The 18,707-nt window shown below is 45.1% G+C and overlaps 1 protein-coding gene across 1 annotated transcript in view; it reads right to left on the bottom strand.

Annotated features, from left to right (window-relative positions):
- ALDH7A1 (aldehyde dehydrogenase 7 family member A1) overlaps nt 1–18,707 on the bottom strand; it is a 117,751-nt gene that overhangs the window by 73,099 nt on the left and 25,945 nt on the right. The window contains exons 3-6 of the mRNA XM_033928987.1: nt 17,598–17,663; nt 17,297–17,377; nt 11,351–11,474; nt 3,726–3,858 (exon numbers count right to left, since the gene is read on the bottom strand). Coding sequence (XP_033784878.1) covers nt 3,726–3,858; nt 11,351–11,474; nt 17,297–17,377; nt 17,598–17,663 — 404 coding nt within the window. The remainder of the gene's footprint in view (nt 1–3,725; nt 3,859–11,350; nt 11,475–17,296; nt 17,378–17,597; nt 17,664–18,707) is intronic.

The following is an 18,707-nucleotide window of genomic DNA, read 5'->3' as shown; positions in this document are numbered from 1 at the left end:
CAGTTCTGTTCAATATCATTGCTAACCAGCCATCCCCTAACCCAGTGTATCGCAAACTGTGTACTACAAGACACCTGAAGAGGAGGTGCCAGCTGGCTTCTTAAAGGACGTGCCACTTGTGGCGAGAGGCATGCCCTATAGGAAGTCAGCTGGCGCCAGTGCCTCTCCTGCTATCTGCACCTCTCCCTCCCCAGAACCCCACCACCGGTGGCAATAGGAGTCTCAGAGCCGTGGCTGGAGTACATCCGCTCATGCACGGACGTCAGCGTGATAACGTCACACATGCACATGACATCATCATGTCAATGTCTGCACACTTTCAGATGCCCTCCAGCCGCAGCTTTAAAAACTTTGTGGCACACTGCTTTAACCAGTTAGGATGCAGCATGAACTGAGCCAGTTAGTAAGTGAACGGAATATTGCTGCTGATTAGAAATTGCATAAAAGTTAGGACTGCAACAAAATTATCCTAACTTTTATAATAATAATAATAATAATAATAACTTTATTTTGTATACCGCCATACCCAGAGAGTTCAAGGCGGTTCACAACAATTAATAAGATTACAAACGAAGATAACATTGGAATTAACAATTTTTGGAATGTACATGTCATTGAAGTTGACAGGAATTAACAATTTTTGGAGTGTACAGGTCAATGAAGTTGACAGAACATACAAGAGTGTACAATAGGAGGGTAACTTTTTTTTTTTTTTACAGGGAAAAAATACCGGTCAGTGAAGTTAATTGGTTTGGAAGGTACAGTAGGAGGGGAAGGTGGAGGTTCATGTGTATTGAAAGGAGTAGAAGAAGCGAGTGGGAGTGTTAGGGATTCTATCCGTGGAATAAGTGAGTTTTGAGTTTTTTTCTGAAGTCCAGGTAAGTGGGGGCGTCAAGTACAATTTGGGCAAGCCATGAGTTTAGTTTGGCCGCCTGGAAGGAGAACTGGGTACCAATCTGAAAATCAGCTGGGTTAATTTTCACGTCGGGGCAAATATCCATGAGTCAATGCTGGGAACCATGTTTACCCTAGTATTGAATACACGAGGTTAGGTCAGCCATAGATGCTTACTGCCGCAGGCAGAATTCACAAGATTAGGTCAGCGTGCAAGCTGCTTATTGCCACATGCAGAATATTACCCCCTATATGCCTAGGTGGATGCTGCAGATGGGCAGACTGGATGAGCCATTTACCCTATATCTTCCATCATGTTTTTCGGTGCAGACACACATGTGTTTACCATTATTCTAATAATTTGCACAGCTATTTTACAGAATCACCTCCTGAAGGGCAATTCTATAACAGGGTACTTCAGCTTCAATCCAAAAAGTTCCAAAACCTGAAATATGCCTGGTCTCAAGGATTTTGGATAAAAGATATTATACCTGAATGCATAACTCACCTTCATCTCAAATCTGACAGGGCAAGTACCATATTTTCACGTAGATAACATGCACCCATGTAAAATGCGCTCACGGATATAGCGCGCGGGAAACCGAAATATATGTAAAAAAATTTTTGTATACCGCGCACACCCGTATACCGCGCATGCTGCCCGACTCTCCCGTCACCGCCTGGCTCTCCTTTCGCCCGCCCCGACTCTCCTCTGGCCACCCTGACTCTCCTTTCGCCCGCCCCGACTCTCCTCTCCCCCTTGAAGTCCTGTCCCCACCCTGAAAGCCTGATGCCCCCCGACGTCCGATTCACCCCCCCGCAGGACCGCTCGCACCCCCATGTGCCCAAGGCCCCGCCCCCAGGAGGGACCTAAGGCTCCCGGGCCTATTCTGATTGGCCCAGGCGCCTTAGGCCCCACCAGTAGGCGGAGCTTTGGGACGGATGGGCCAATCCGGCCTCATTCCGTCGTTGGCTGCCTGCCGGACAGGCGGGTTTGGCTCCTGTCTGTCTGGCCAACTACACAAAGGTACGGGGAAAGGGGGTGGGGGTGTCGTGGGGGTCAGCCAGGGGGGTCGCGGGTCAGCTGGGGGCGCGGTCGGAGGTTTTTGGGGGGGCGGTCGTTAGGGGGAGGGGGGTTTGCGTCGAGGGCAGGAGGGCCTGGGATCCCTCCAGCCTGTAATGTAGTGCGGGGTGGGGGTAGGGGGTCACCGTGGCCAGGAGAGTTTGGGCTCCCTCCTAGCCCGAACAACTAGCGGGTGGGAGGTCGCCAGGGCCAGGAGGACTTGGGCTCCCTCCTGGCCCGAACAACTAGCGGGGGGGGGGGTCGCCAGAGCCAGGAGAGCTTGGGTTCCCTCCTGGCCCAATATTGTCGGGGAGTTGGGGAGTCGGTGGGGTAAGAGGGCTTGGGCTCCCTTTTGCCCCGATCGTGTCGGGGAGTCGGGGGGCAATAAGGCTTGAGCTCCCTCTTGCCCCGATCGTGTCGGGGGAGCCGCGGTTGGCTGGGGCAAGAGGGCTTGAGCTCCCTCTTGCCCCGATCGTGTCGGGGAGTCGGCGGGGCAAGAGGGCTTGACGTCAGAAAAAGGGCAGGACCGCCGGAAGAGGAAGCAGCGCAGGCGCAGGGCTCACAGAAGGGCCGGGACCGCCAAGAGGAAGCAGCAGGACACCGGTAGGAGCTTCTACATGATGGGGGGGGGGGGTCGGGAGGCTGTGGGGGTGCGAGCGGTCCTTCAGGGTGGGGTGCGGATGGGAGTGCGTGCGAGCGGTCCTTCGGGGTGGGGGTGCAAGCGGTCCTGCGGGGGGGGGGGTGAATCGGACGTCGGGGGGAACTATGTAAAAAAATTTTGTACAACGCGCTCACGCGTATAACGTGCAAGGTTATGCACGGTTTGTAAAAATATGCGTGAAAATACGGTAATCAAATGTAAAATCTAAGCCTAGTTATTTTGGGAGCTTTTTCTAGTGAATAAGAGCTTTGCTGTTATTTCCAACAAGGCCACCCTACCTTTTTTGGGATATAAATCAGGATTCATCTTATCCCCCACACATCTCCCTAGCTTCAAACAAAAAAGGGAAGACTTAGAAAACAGCATACAAGACCTTCTTTACTCTAAAATCAGACTCTGGGACATGAGCCAGAAACTCACACAGAATAAATACCTTTTTCGAGCAAAGTTACAAAGTATTTTCAGAAACCTCTGGCCTCAGATAGCAGTTAGCCAAAATCACCATTTTGAGCCAATCAGGGCCTTAGGCCCTCCCACTGCATCCCAAGATGCACTGGGAAGGGGAAGGTCTGTCATTCACAGCACATGGCCCTGTAGGCAGGAGGGTGTGGGTTTCCCTCCTGCCAATTTTGCAGAGCAAGGTACAGGGGTGTCAGGTGATTTGGGGGGTGGGGATAGTGTTGCCTGAAGTCAGGTGGTGTCTGATGATGTGGGGGGGGGGGCTGATTCTGGCAGGGGTAATCCCCCTTCAGCTGAGCTGGCATGAATCCCAGAAACTGGCTCAGCTGATGGGGATTTCTCTGCCCAGAACAGATAAGGTAGTTGGGTACGTTTACAAAAACTTGCTTTTGTGCATTTTTTACATGGACGTTTTTATTTTTGAAAATGGCCAATCCCAAACAGCACAGTATTTACAGGCGAGCTCAGCACCACAATCCTAGCACTACCCCACTTCTGGATCCATTTCAGAGGATGATCTGGCTTGGGCATATCAGGCTACCTGCTTTAAAAAAAAACAAACACCCCAATACTCTGGATTTCAAGAGTAGCAAAGTCACATACTAAACCTTAGCATGTGAACAGCCAACAATCAATCAAACAGCTTACCAAAGGCAGACATTTCCACAGATCAGTGCCAGCGCATTGTTCCAGCCATATACTGCTACAGGAAAATTAAAGGCTGTGATAATTGCAACCAAACCTACAGGATTCCATTGCTCTATCAGGGCATGGCCAGGTCCTTAAAAAAAAAAAAAAGGGTTTTAGTTCTTCTTTGGCAAAAACAAAACAAAACCCAATAACCAACCCAACATATCCTCCTAGTTTTACCTTGTTCTTGGTAAAATGCCACAGTGGTGCAACTCAACCCATTTGACAGTAACTCCACTGAATAGGGGTCCCCCCCCAAAAAAAAAACCCCAACAAAAAACACACACACACAGGTCGTTCCCTTCCTCAAGAAACTCCCTCAATCAAAGCCTTCTCCCCTGGGTAGAAGATTACCCCCCACTGGGACTAGAGAATGGTGAAGAACAACCCCTTTCATTCCTGCCCTGAAGCCACTTCAGCTTCAAAATAGCAACTAATGGTAGTCCTCTGGTATTACTGCTAGGGGGGAGAGGGTTCATCACAGCTACCACATAAGGTGCAAATTGTTCCTGAACTGTACTCTTAGCCACTGTTCTGCCACACAGCAGGCTTCCAGTAGCTGCATACATTCCAAACCTGGCTAAATGATTACTGTAGCCCACAAATTTCTGCTTTACAGTAGTAGTTAACTAAATGATTACTGTGCCATCGTCACTAAGGGCCCATCCCACCACTGCTGACTGCTATAAAGGCAATTCTATAATTTAGCCATTCACATGTATATGCCCCTTGCACTCATAAATATATAGGATTCTAGCACTTACATACACGAGTGTACATTTACCTGAAAAAGTGCTACTGGAGCACCTAAGAGCTAGTCTAAAATGATGTACATAACTTACATAGTGCAAAAATGCAAGGGGGTGAATAAATGAGCAAGGCTCCCGCTTACATAATACTGTAAGTTGCATGCATCCTTGCCACATTTATGTGGCTGTTATATGGCTGATGTAACTGCAGGCATATAATTGTTAGGCATAATGATGCAGGGTTAAACTAGTACTCTGTAATGGCATCTAGACACTCAGATTCCATTATAGAATAAGTACCCACCTTGAATCTTCAGGGCGCCTAAATGGAGGTGCCCAGTTATAGAATTGCCTCTTATCTGTCCATAGGACTCGAGAGAACGTGAACTCTCAGGCCTTGAGCATGCGCACATGCTCAAGGCCCAGCACAGGAAGCAGATCTTCGGGCACCGGCAGGACACGCTAGTGCCGGTGCGGAGGCTACACTGAAGTAAGAAGAGGGATCGGGGGGTTGGGGGACCTCAGGTCATGGCGGGGGGGTGCCCGATGGCAGCTGGTGGGGTGCCGGATTGTGGGGGGGAGGGTGCTGGTTCGCGGGGGGGGGGGGGGGGCGGCTTGCAAATCGAGGTGTGCTCGGTTTCCGAGGTGCCGATTTTGCAAATGTTTTGCTCGTCTTGCAAAACACTCGTAAACCGGTGCGCTCGTAAACCGAGGTACCACTGTATTGCAGCATTCTTCTGAAGCTACACTAATAATAATAATAATAATAATAACTTTATTTTTGTATACCGCCATACCCAGTGAGTTCTAGGCGGTTCACATTAGTTAAACATGGGTTACATGCAGTTAAGAGTTGGTTGAACAGGTTTACATTAATTAAAATATAGTTACATGCATCATTACATGCGGTTCACATTAATTAAACATAGTTACAAGCAGTTAAGTAATAATTGAACAGAATTGCATGGAGTTAGGTGTTAAAATGAGCAGGGATGCAGGCAGCGGTGAAGATAAGGTTGGGGAGAAGGAAAAGGTGGGTCGGGGGGGAGGAGGTGGGGCGAGATGGGAGGGCGGTAATCTAGGAGGAGGGGGGCCCTTAAGTGTCGTGGCGTTGGAAGAGGTGTGTTTTGAGTAGTTTTCTAAAGTTGAGGTAGGTTGGAGCCTCGAGGATTAATTGGGCTACCCATGGGTTTAGCTTGGCGGCCTGGAAGGCGAGGGTTTTGTCGAAGAATTTATTGGAGTGACAAAGTTTTAGGGAGGGGAAAGCAAATAACTGGATTCTGCGGGAGTTCTTGTTTCTGTTATTCAGGATGAAGTGTGGGTTGATGTAGTTTGGGGCTAGGCCGAATACTGTTTTGTAGCAGAAACAGGCGAATTAAAATAGGACTCTGGATTCCAGTGGTAGCCAATGAAGTTTGTGATAGAAAGGGGTAACATGGTCCTATTTTTTCAAGCTGAATATAAGGCGGACAGCGGTGTTTTGGATCATTCTGAGTCTTCTGGTATTTTTCTTCGTGGAGCTCAGGTAAATGATATTATAATAGTCCAATATGCTTAGAACGGAGGATTGGACTAGGAATGACGTGTCGTCGAAATATTTTCCAGATATTTCGTGCGTAATTTCCAGAGCGCCGAGATACCTTTCCTAACTGTATTGTCGGTGTGCTTCTCCAGGGTTAGGTGTTTGTCCAGTGTTACTCCTTGTATTTTTAGGGTTTGTTCGAGGGGAAAGGTCGATCCTTTTACTTGAATTGTGGTGTCTATGATTTTGTCTTTGGGGCTAGCAAGGAAAAATTTTGTTTTGTCGGGGTTTAGTTTAAGTCTGTAGGATTGCATCCAGAGTTCTATCTGGTTGAGTGTATTTGAGAGGGAGGTGAGGAATTCTGGTGTGAAGCTGGATAGCGGGATGACTATTGTGATGTCATCTGCGTAGATGTAGAATTTGAGTTTGTGGCTCTGCAGGAGATTGCCCAGGGAGGCAAGGTAGACATTGAACAGGGTGGGGGACAGGGGGAAGCCCTGCGGAACACCACAGGAGTTGTCCCAGCTGTATGAAAAGGAGTCATTCTTAAATACTCGATATGATCTGTTTCTTAGGAATCCCTGGAACCAGTTGAGGACCTGGCCGGAGATGCCGATGAATGCAAGGCAGTCTAAGAGAATGTTGTGGTCGACTAAGTCGAAAGCACTGCTCAGGTCGAGTTGCACGATCAATGTGCTGGAGCCCTGGCTAAAGAGTGTGTGTAGATTGTCTAGTAGAGAGGCTATGATGGTTTCGGTACTGTGGTCAGAGCGGAAACCTGATTGGTTTTCATTTAGGATGTTGAATTTTTCCAGATATGTGGTTAGTTCGGTATTTACCACCCCTTCAGTTATTTTGGTGAATAGTGGGATACTTGCAATTGGTCTGTAGTTAGACGGTGAATTGGGTGGTTCTTTTGTGTTTTTTATGATTGGGGTTATCGAAATGCGGCCCTGTTCTGCTGGAAAGCTTCCTGTGGATAGAAGGTGGTTTGGCCAAGCCAGCATATTGGCTTTAAAGTGGATCGGAGCAGTTTTCAGGATGTGTGGGGGACAGGTATCCAGTCTGCAGAAGGAGTTGGTGTATTTGTTAAAGTATTTGTTGAAGGTGTGCCAGTCGATGGTAGTGAATTGATTCCAGCTTAGGTCCATTCTGGACCCTGGGTCTCGTGTAGTCCTGTCTGTGTTCGGCAGGATAGGGAAGTCCCCGTGGGGGTTTGGGGGGGAAGTTAACGATGATCTTAGTTTCTGTGTCTTAGAGTTGAAGAAGTCTGCTAGGGTGTTAGCGGTTAATGAAGATTCATCATCGTGGTTTTCGGTGAGTGTCTCTAGGTTGTAGAAGTCGTTGACCAGTTTAAAGAGGTTGCTACTGTTGTAAAAGGCAGAAACATATACTTGGTTCTGATGAAGCCCACTGGAATATGGAGGATGTGGGCCATGTGCACAGGCTCATTTGTATGAGTCAGTAGGGGTCATAGGCAAAAAACAGCCAATCACTGCTAGGGTCGGCCCTACTTGATACTTTGATATTTTAGAACAAAGTTTAAACACACATGTATCAAAAGTCCTATTCCCCACCCCAACCCCTTTACATTTTGTTGCATCAGCACAATTAGGCCACATTTTTGGAAATGCAGAAAACTGCCAAGCTTCAAAGAATAGGGAATGTTATATCGTAACTTCCTAGCAGTGAGATACAGTGACCCTCACTGACTTTATCTACTACAGCTTTAGGCATTTTCTTTACAGAAGCAGGAAAGGACACAGCCTTGGGGGGAAATCCGTTCCCTGCCTCCAGCCGAGGAAAAAAAAGTGGCATTCCTCTTTGGAGTAAAACAACTCTGACACAGAAGCAGTGCCTTGAACTCTTCCAGCTCAGATTCAGAAAGATTGTTCTGTACACCAGTCTGAGTGCACTAAGCTGACTGCCATATACCAAGACTTCTCTGAGCACCAGCCAGATGGTGCTAAAGGGAAGGAGAACAGGAGAAAAGCTTTTCTTCTGAAAAACTAGAGCAAAATTTAAGAATGGGGGTAGCCTTCCCTGCCCCCAACTAATAACCTTTTTATTTTAAACTCTTTTCTACATATTTTGCTTACTAATGCATAAAAGTTGGAAAGAATTTTGTGTCTATCCCGGCGCAAAATAACTATAAAGAAGGGAGACAAAGTCAAATTTTGCACCCTAGAAAAAAATTGGAATGTCTCATGTGCTAAGTTCAACAATCAAAAATATTAGGTGAGTATTTTCTACAGCCAAGCTCTCCTTTGTAATGTGCCTCATATAGTGAGACTGCTATGTCTGCACAAAATGGTTGCATTCTTGATATTACAAGTTGCAATAAGTTGATATTTATTAACCACCTTTATGAAGAGATTCACCCAAAGCAGTTTACACTGAATAGTAAGTCAGCTATTCTGAGCATTTTCTCTATCTGTCCCAGTGGGCTCACAATCTAACTATATGGTACCTGGGGCAATGGAGGGTTAAGTGGCTTGCCCAGGATCAGAAGGAGCAGCATGGGATCAAACCCATAACCTCAGAGTGCTGAGGCAACAGGTCTAACCACTAAGGCCCTCCTCCACTCCATGAAGGTTATATTAATTTAATTCAAGGCTGAAATTTAATAACAGCGGGATCTGGATAGGCTCGTCTGTCCGCCTACATATCCCTCACCTACCCTCAAAGCCTTCCTCCACCCTCATATTATCAAAAACACACTACAATCTATATGATGGTAAAAATTAGCCACAGCTCAGTTTATTAATAACAGTATTAACAATCAAAACTTCAATTAACAGCAAAACAAAGAGCCCGAGCTACCAAAATATACATTGTTTCAGGGCCCTCGACCCCGCCACCTCAGCAAGGGTCAGAGGGGTGGTATGACCCCCACATGCCCCTTTACCCAGGTCATATGACCCGCCGGCCCACAACTCATCACTAGATGAGCCCCATGATCCAGTGGCTCGGGAGATCCGCACCCCCGAGCTATCATCACCAGCCAAGACAATGGGCGGGCGGGTGGGAAAAACAGCCCTAGAGGACCTCGGAAGGAGCCAAGTCCTCCCAGGTCCTGCCTCTTAACACTTCACCTCCCTGCCCCTCGTTGCCTCCCCCAATCGATTTAAACTTGCTATTCTTAACTAGCCCCATACCCAATCCTCTCACCCTTACTCCTTCCCTTCAAAACCTAACCCCCCCTGCCGATGGGTGGCACACGGGCCCTACCAGCTCCGTGTTGTATTCCACCCATCGACACAAGGTCTTGGGCTCCAATGATACAAGATTTATTTGTATGATTTCAACTTGGATACAATGTCTTAGTTAACTGTAGATGAATGTGTTCATACTAGTATGTCCTGTACAGGTATGATGTTTTCTTTCTGTACAGGTATGATGTCATCTCTTTCTTCACATTTAATTTGTCTCCCTGCACATTCAAGGTGGTAGGGTTAGTTTTTTTCCTTATCATGACTCACAATCACCTCAGTCTTGTTCACATTTAATTGCAAACCATGATTAGTGTTGAGATTTAGCCGACTTCCATAATACACAGTATACATCTAGAATTGGAACAACCAGATAACTGCACATTTATTGATATGCTTAGATATCTCCTCAGCTTTAGACCATCAGTCATGATGAGTTGCTTAAGTGTTTGAAGGGGTTTGGTAGTAGAGCTCCAGTACTGACATGGCTATGATCTTATTTGACTGGGCTTGCACAAAAGTTCTGTACAGGATCACATGCGTCTGAATGGTTTTAATGTTTCTCAGTCAGCACACAGTATTTACTGCACATGGTCAATTCTGCGGTTAGCAAGGATGCGCTTATTGCCTCCTCAAAAGGAAGTGTTAAGATTATTTACAATTAGAGCAGATGCACTTAACATCCGGTAAAGATTTGGGTGTCATTGTAGATAATACGGTGAAACCTTCCACCCAATGTGCAGCTGGAGTCAAAAAAGCAAACAAGATGCTAGGAATTAAGTTTCAAGTTTATTAGGATTTTATATACCGCCTATCAAGGTTATCTAAGCGGTTTTTACAATCAGGTACTCAAGCATTTTTCCCTCTCTGTCCCGGTGGGCTCACAATCTATCTAACGTACCTGGGGCTATGGAGGAATAAGTGACTTGCCCAGGGTCACAAGGAGCAGCGCGGGATTTGAACCCACAACCCCAGGGTGCTGAGGCTGTAGATCCAACCACTGCACCACACACTCCCCCATTATTAGAAAAGGGAGGGTAAAGAAGACTATGTATGTTATAATGCCTCTGTATGCAAACTCACCTTGAGTATTGCATTCAATTCTGTTTGCTTTATCTAAAAAAAAAAAAAAAAAGATATAGCAGAACTAGAAAAGGTGATAAGGGGATGGAACTCCTCTCGTATGAGGAAAGACTAACAAGGCTCTTCAGCTTGGAAAAGAGACGGTTGAGGGGAGATATGCTTGAAGTCTGCAAAGTCCTGAGTGGTATAGAACAGGTACAAGTGGATCAATTTTTCACTCCATCAAAAATTACAAAGACTAGGGGACACTCAAAGTTATTTAGGGTGTATTATGTTTTATTATAGAATTATGCTTTATGATTTTTGCTTTATATTTATGTTGCGTTCAAGTGCAGAATTATGTTTGAATGTTTTTGTTTCCTATTCAATTTGGAGGTATTTTTATAAAAGAGGGCACCCATTTTAGATACCCTCAAGGTGCACAGCGAGATCCTATTCTATAATGGAATTTGGGTGCCTAGATCACTTTATAGAATACTAACAAACTGCAGGGCATGTGTAACTTATGATATTCTGGTGAACACCACTTTCCATTTACACACTATGCCACTCATGCGTACCTTTCCAGATTAGCACTTAACTATGTACTTACCCACAAGTGTGCAGATACTCTGTACATTCAAGAATGAAAGCAGGAATGGCCAAACCCCAAAGAGGTCTGCAGCCCAAGGCCTCCACCCCATGCTACCTGAGCAGATAGAAAAGTTGGAGGCACGTTTGAGCTGCCAACTCATGTTCTCTCCATGCATGTGTGAGGCATGCCCGAGTCAGCTGCCATAGTGCACTGCCAACTTCACCGCTGCTCAGGTAGCACAGGAAGGGGCTTGGGAGAGGAATTCTTTGGCTGGCAGAGCTTAGGCCAGCCATACATCAGGTGCTACAATTTGGGGGGACATGCGCCTAAAGTGGGGGACGGGCCCAAGTCTCAAGCCCTGCCGCCCCCCCTCCACACACACACACACACACACACACACACACTGACCATGGACAATCAAGCCATACAACACATGATCTTACTTTCTGAAGGCAGCACAGGTCCCCCAATCATCCGAGACAGGCCAACAGCATAGTCACAGATGTCAACATATTCCTGAACTTCTCCAACACCCTCCACCAGAATTTTTCCCATCTCCAGGGACTCCTGAAACAGGAACGACCACAGTATCAGAAGAACTTCAAGTCCACTATGCATAAAATCTGAAGTACAATTACAAAGCGAAAAGACCACCAAAACAAACTAAGAAATTAATGCTCATAAAAATTTGTAAGGGGGATTGGGAAAAATGGAGAGACATTTTCTGAAATCTGAAGATTTCACATGCACTTATATACCACCCCCCCAATGTACCTAAGGAATCAGCAATTACTTCCCAAAAGTATCTAAGATAGTAGATACCAGTGTTCTCCCCAGAAATTTTTCCAGCTGGGTGGCATGAAAAAGTAGCCAGGTGGGGCGGGACGGGGAAATTTGGTGGTGGGGAAAATTAAGGGCTCTTTTTACTAAGCTGCAACAGCGTTTTTAGTGCATGAAGAATTGCCGCGCTACACGGCTAGAACTAACGCCAGCTCAATACTGGCGTTAGCATCTAGCACGTGCGGCAATTCTACGCAAGCTAAGTGCACGGTAAAACTGCTATCGCAGCTTAGTAAAAGGAGCCCTAAATGTGTACTATTTGTATTAGTTAATTATTATTAGTTATTTTCCAATGCTCAATATGACAGCCTTTCTTAAGGTTTGACACTGTTCCATAATTTTTTATTAAATTTAAGAAGTATCCAATTCTAGAAGTGAATAATAAGATATTTGCCCTCTTTCAAATGGTATAGAGCAGCGTCTCTCAAACTTTTTTAACTCCGGCACACTAAACGGAGCAAATGTTTTTTGTGGCACACTAAATGCAGCAAATGTTTTTCATGGCTGGAAAAAATTTCTGGGGAGAACACTGTTGCCGTTAGTTTTCAAGGTCCAATCACGTCAAAGAATGATGCTTATCTAGGCAGTTATATGATAAAAAGAATGGATAAGATAACATGAGAAGTGAAATTGTCATGAATCAGAGGGATACATACTCTGTAGGTCCTAAAAGCAGGCTTGTGGATTAGATATAAACTATGAAGGCAGTGGTGTACCTAGCATATGTGACACCCGAGGCCCATCATTTTTTTACATCCCCCCATCTGTATGAAAAACATGATTTTTAGTAACAATCCACACATCACACAAGAGTGTACCTAGGAAAAGGCAGCATCTTACATACTGCAGTGAGCAGTACATCAATACACCCATTGTAAAACTAAACAAGTCAGACTAGTACAGATCAATCCTACATAATCATCCTAACTAAAAACCATGTCTTTCTTTGCCTAGTATGGAATATGTAATCACAAACTAACCCCTCTCCCTTTTACAAAACTGTAATGTGGTTTTTAGCCATGGTGGTAACAGCTCAGACTCTCATACAATTTTGAGCAATTACCACCATGGCCGGTGCTAAAAAAACGCTCTACAGTTTTGTATAAGGGGGGATAAAATAGAAAAACGTAGACAAAGGTTAAATTGAACCACCAAAAATCTGGACTCTGCAAACAATGCAACACCACAGAAACAGCGATGCATCTCCCCTAAAGCAAAAAAATAAATAAATATAATTTTTTTCTACATTGTCTTCTCTGGCTTCTGCTTTCCTCATAGTCTTGTCACTCACTTCCTATCATCCACTGTCTACCCTCTCTCTGCCCCTTCTATATGGCATCTTCTCTCCTTGTATTCCACTTCCATCTCTCCGTTCACCCCTATTATTCTGGCATCCATCTTCTTCCCTTCCCTCCTCCAATGGTCTTGCATCTCTCTCCCCTTCTTCCCTTCCCTCTCCCACACCCCCATGGTCTGGCATTTCACACTCTCCTCTCCCTTCCCCCCACTTCCATCAGCATCTGCCCCCTTTCTTTCCCTCCAACCCAATTCCATCCAGTATCCTTCCCCCTTATGCCTCTCTCTCTCTCTCCTTTCCCTGCACACCAATTCCATCAGCATCTGCCCCCTTTCTCTCCCTCCACCACCCTTCCATACCACCCTGACCCCCTTTTTCTCCCTCCAAACCAGCATGGTCCCATGATGACTGCTTCTGTTGCCTCTGCCTCTGGAAGATGTAAGTGACGTTGGAGGGGTGGGCTGGCAGATGCAGGGAGTTGCGGCAAGGTTCTGCAATGACTGCAGCTGCCGGTCCACCCCTTCTGACGTCACTTACGTCTTCCAGAGGCAGAGGCGGCAAATGCAGTCATCGCGGGACCTTCCTGCACTTCAGTACGGCTGCCGACTCTGCTTCAGAATAAATACGGCAGCCGCGCTGAGGTGCAGGTGCCATTTAGAACAGCTCGGAAGGCTCTGGATCCAGCCGACTGTGTACCCCCCTAGGGCTGGCATCCGGGGCGGTCTGCCACTGTATGAGGGGCAAAAAATAATAAAAAAAATGGATAACTTGACAGATTTAGGCATGTCATACAATTATAACCACAAAAATGTCATAAAATGTAATTCTAAACTCAAAAGACTCCAGACGAAAAGCAGACTATAGAAAGGTAACCAGAAAAAACCAAACCCATAGTACTAAGATCCAAATGCTAAAATCGGACATGTCCATTATGAAGAGACATGTGGATCACCGCTAATTATAACGAGTGAGTCTTTAAAATATGAGATGGTAACGGATAGCCAGACCTGGTGGACGGAAGTGACAAATACTGGAGCCAAAACCAGAGCACCGTAATGAAACTTGAATGGAAATATGGATACCTATTTATACTTTTGAGTAAAATTGCGATGCGAACATGACAGTATGACGCAGGACCTACTTCTATTGGAACACTGGTCCTCGACTTGGCAGCTAAACTTCAATGCTAGAAAATGTAAGGTCATGCACCTCGGCAGCAGGAATCCATGCAAAACTTACACACTAAATGGTGAAACCTTAGTTAGGACCAAGGCGGAACGTGATTTGGGGGTGATCATTAGCGAAGACATGAAGACTGCCAATCAAGTGGAGAAGGCTTCATCAAAGGCAAGACAAATGATGGGTTGCATCCGAAGAAGTTTTATCAGCCGGAAGCCCGAAGTTATAATGCCATTGTACAGATCCATGGTGAGGCCTCATCTGGAATATTGTGTACAATTCTGGAGGCCACATTACCAAAAAGATGTGCTGAGAGTTGAGTCGATTCAAAGAATGGCCACCAGAATGGTCTCGGGACTCAAAGACCTCCCGTATGAAGAAAGGCTGAATAAATTGCAGCTATATTCACTCGAAGAACGTAGAGAGAGAGGAGACATAATGAGGTGGAGGATGATATCTTCTTTTTTAAAGGTCCCTCTGCCACAAGAGGACATCCGCTGAAAATTAGGGGTGGGAAATTTCATAGCGACACCAGGAAGTTCTTCTTCACCGAAAGGGTGGTCGATCGTTGGAATGAACTTCCACTTCAGGTGATTCAGGCCAGCAGCGTGAAGGATTTTAAAAGGAAATGGGATACACATGTGGGATCTCTAGGGGGGTAAATTCAAGGGGGTAGGGTTGTTGGAGTGGGCAGACTTGATGGGCTGTGGCCCTTTTCTGCCGTCATCTTCTATGTTTCTATGTTTAGAAAAGAATAAATAATGTGTAAACTAAAAACCAAGAACAATATATTGTAACACCGAACTCAGAATTAATGAAATAACATGCTAAAAGAACTCAACCCCCCCCTTCTAAAATAGGGCATATACATACTTAAAATGATGGCTGGTTACAAACAGTATGCTTAGACTATATAGACCTAAACAGGGCAAAAGTAAATGTATGGGAAATGAACAGCTGATAATACAGTGTATCTTGAAAACATAAACCAATAGTAGCTCAAAGACAAGCTGACCGGGTAGATGAAAAGTGAAACCTGGGAAAGATCTAAATTATTGTTCAAATGAGCTTCTATTAAAACCAAAGAATAAAACCACAGCACTCGGGAAAGTAAAAAAGGGAAAATAAAATGGACTTACCGAAAAGGTCTCTGCACTGATGAGATAAACTTGTACGCAGAATAAATGTGAACACGCGACAGTGGGGCTATGATATTTGATCCGTTGAAAGAGGCGCCAAAAAAGTGTCGGCAGTGGATTGGATGCACACTGATAGGGGAGGGGCATCAGGTTGTTAAAAAAGGCTGCTTTAATAAATAAATGAAAATACTGGTGCAAAACTAAATAAAAAACCAAAACCATGATAAAATGCCAAACCTGTCTGCAAGTGGTAGTGAAAGTAGCATAAGGCACCCGTAGTACTGTTAGTGCCAGAGCTGCTTAGAATAAAGAACCATGCTGTACATGAGGAGAAAAAAAGAAAGAATGAGGTGATAAGATGTAAAGTGCTGGCCCCTCACTGCACCACTTGATAAAACTAAGGAGCGATGTTCTAGAGCAGGGGTGCCTACACTTTTTGGGTTTGCAAACTACTTTTAAAATGACCAAGTCAAAATGATCTACCAACAATAAAATAAAATAAAAAAAAAACACAAAGCACACTGTACGCATAGAAAATGTTAATTATCATTCCTATTCCGGGGTTTTTTCATAGAGGTCAAAGCAGATGACTATGCACTGTCACCTCAGTAACAACCATACAAAAATAGACAAATATACCCCCTCCCTTTTTACTAAACCACAATAGCAGTTTTTAGCACAGGGAGCTGCGCTGAATGCACAGCACTGCTCTCGACGCTCATAGTCTCCCTGCGCTAAAAACCTCTAATGCGGTTTAGTAAAAGGGGACTAGACTGCAGATATAAAACTCAGATATATTTTGATCACTAAATTTAAATAAAATCTTTTTTCCTACCTTGTTGTCTGGTGATTTCATGAGTCTCTGGTTTCACTTTCTTCTTCTGACTGTGCATCCAATCTTTCTTCCCTTCTTTCAGCCTGTATGCTTCCTCTCCTCCAGACCTCATTCCCTCCCCCAACTTTTTCTTCCTCTCTCCCTACCCTTTCTTTCTTTCTCTCTTCATGCCCCCTTTCTTTTTTTCTGTTTCTCTTCTTTCCGTCTCCCTGCCTGCCCTCTTTTTTTCTCCCTGCCCTCCCCCAAGCCACTGCCACTGCCATCGGGGAACAGGCCCCAAAGCCGCCACCCAAAGCTCTCCCTGCTTCGGGCCGACCAGCATTCCTCTCCCCGACATCAATTCTGCCATCGATCACAATCGACCTATTGGGGAAATACTGCCGGGTCCTGCCTTCGCGGAAACAGTAAGTAGGCAGGACCCAGCAGCAAGAAGAGCAAATTGTAAGCTTCACTGACCTGTCTTCCGCCTTAGCCCATAGCGAATGCATGCTTCGGGGCTCTAACATGTGCATGCCGGCTTCCCTTCTCTTCCCCCACCCCCCGGACATAACTTCTGGTTTTGGAGGGAAGAGAAGGGAAGCAGGCATGCTCACATTAGAGCCCCAGAGCATAAGTTCGCAATGGGCTAAGGTGTGAAATCTCCAAGCCATTTTTTTTTTGTGTGTGTGTTGAGCAGCACCGGCAGCAGCAGCAGAATTCACAGCGGATGATAGCCGGGCGGTCATCTAAATTACCCGGGTGGACCGCCCGGCTAAAAGGCCCTAGGGAGAATACTGAGATACTATATGTTACATGTACTTTAAAAAGTTGCTAGGAAAGAATGTTCTACTACTTCCAGATTTAAAAAAAAAAAAAGCACCACCACAAAAACTAGAACAGCTGTTCAACAATCTGGCAGTCTCCACATCAGGCAGAATCAACATACAACACCCAACACCTAAAGTATCCATCCCAGCTCGAGACTCTACTGGCTAGAGACAAAAACTAATTCCATGTGTTCTGCATGTCTATAAAATAAAAAGCCAAGTAACCCAGCTCCAGCCACTCACATTAAACATGCACCCTAGCAAAGAGATCTTTTAATACTTCAATTACATACCAGGTTCCCAAGAAGGTCGATCTTGTTTCTTAAGGCATCTCCAATTTGACGTACAATTTCTCCACGTTTTGGTGCTGGAATCTATAGAAAGACCAAGAAACATACAGCAGAATTTAGTTGCTGGGTATTGAACTCATAAGAACATAAGAATTTAAATACTAGGACAGATCAAACACCATGGAGAAAGTTCATTTCTTCCAGTGATGCAATACTAAATGCAGTGGATGCATGGTACACCCTCATGTGAAACTCTTAGACAAAGTTTCATCTTTTAACACATGAAAATCTCACAAGAACTTACATCTGCCCAAATTTTCCATGCATCTTTGGCCTTCTTTACAGTTTCTTCATAGTCCTCCAGGCTGGCCTACAATGAAGAAAAAAAACAGACGACACAGATGTTGCAAAAATTTAAAGGGGCTTTTCTGAAAAAGGTAGGGACACACTAAACACACAGTTGTCTACACACAAATGGTGAAACTTGTAAATAGTAACAGAGACATGCATGGACAAATCACTTGAAGCTCCTACACGTGGCACTCCTGCCCACATATTTCAAACCTGTACTAATTCAGATCTTTTGCAGATACACAAGACCAAAACCTTGATCAACTCGACTCCATGTTGCTACTCTCAGACTATGAACTCTCTTACTTATTTATTAACCTCCCTTCTCGGTTAGGTCCTCTTAATTCCTTCTCTGCGATCCTCCAGGCCCTCAGTTCTCTTTTAATGTAGCTCACCGACTCTTCTCGGCCATTTTTATGTAAATCGCCTTGAACCGAAAGGCACTCGTGCTATATAAATACTGTAAAGATATATGTTGTGTTATGTAACTAGTTCATGAATCTGTGCATTTAGGAGGCAATTCTGAAAGTAGGCACCTTGTTTTAGGCTCCTGATGCCACATGGTAAGAGCCTAGTCTGTAACAACTTCTGGGCACCCAAATTCCGTTATACAATATTAGTGTAACCCAGCACCAGCCATAGACCTGATGTAACTGCAGGCGCCCAAATGAGACAAAGGCATGGGCAACTAATGGTATGCTATAAGTTAGATATGTAACGGGGAGCCCCATCCACACGTATCTACATGTACTCCCCCTACTCTGTAGTTGCACTCTATGGGGATAATTCTTTATAGGTTGCCTAAAGTTAGATGCACATTAAGTACAAATATAATACATCTGCCAATATACAGAATGCTAGTGTAAATCCAGTGTTACAAACCTAACTTTAGGTGCGAGCACTTATGCTGGTTCAGTGGCTGGTGTAAATGTTCACATCTAAGTGTTGTCACTTAGGTGTGTAGTTAATAATATTCTATAACCTACAAGCATAAGTGCTAGGCACAGCCCTGACCAACCCAGGTCCCCACCTCCCTTGCAGTTGCATGCTTTGGATTTTGCAC

The sequence above is a fragment of the Geotrypetes seraphini genome, chromosome 1 (genome assembly GCF_902459505.1).
Source record: "Geotrypetes seraphini chromosome 1, aGeoSer1.1, whole genome shotgun sequence".
Taxonomy (NCBI): Eukaryota; Metazoa; Chordata; class Amphibia; order Gymnophiona; family Dermophiidae; genus Geotrypetes; species Geotrypetes seraphini.
This window is presented reverse-complemented; position numbering and strand designations above follow the sequence as displayed.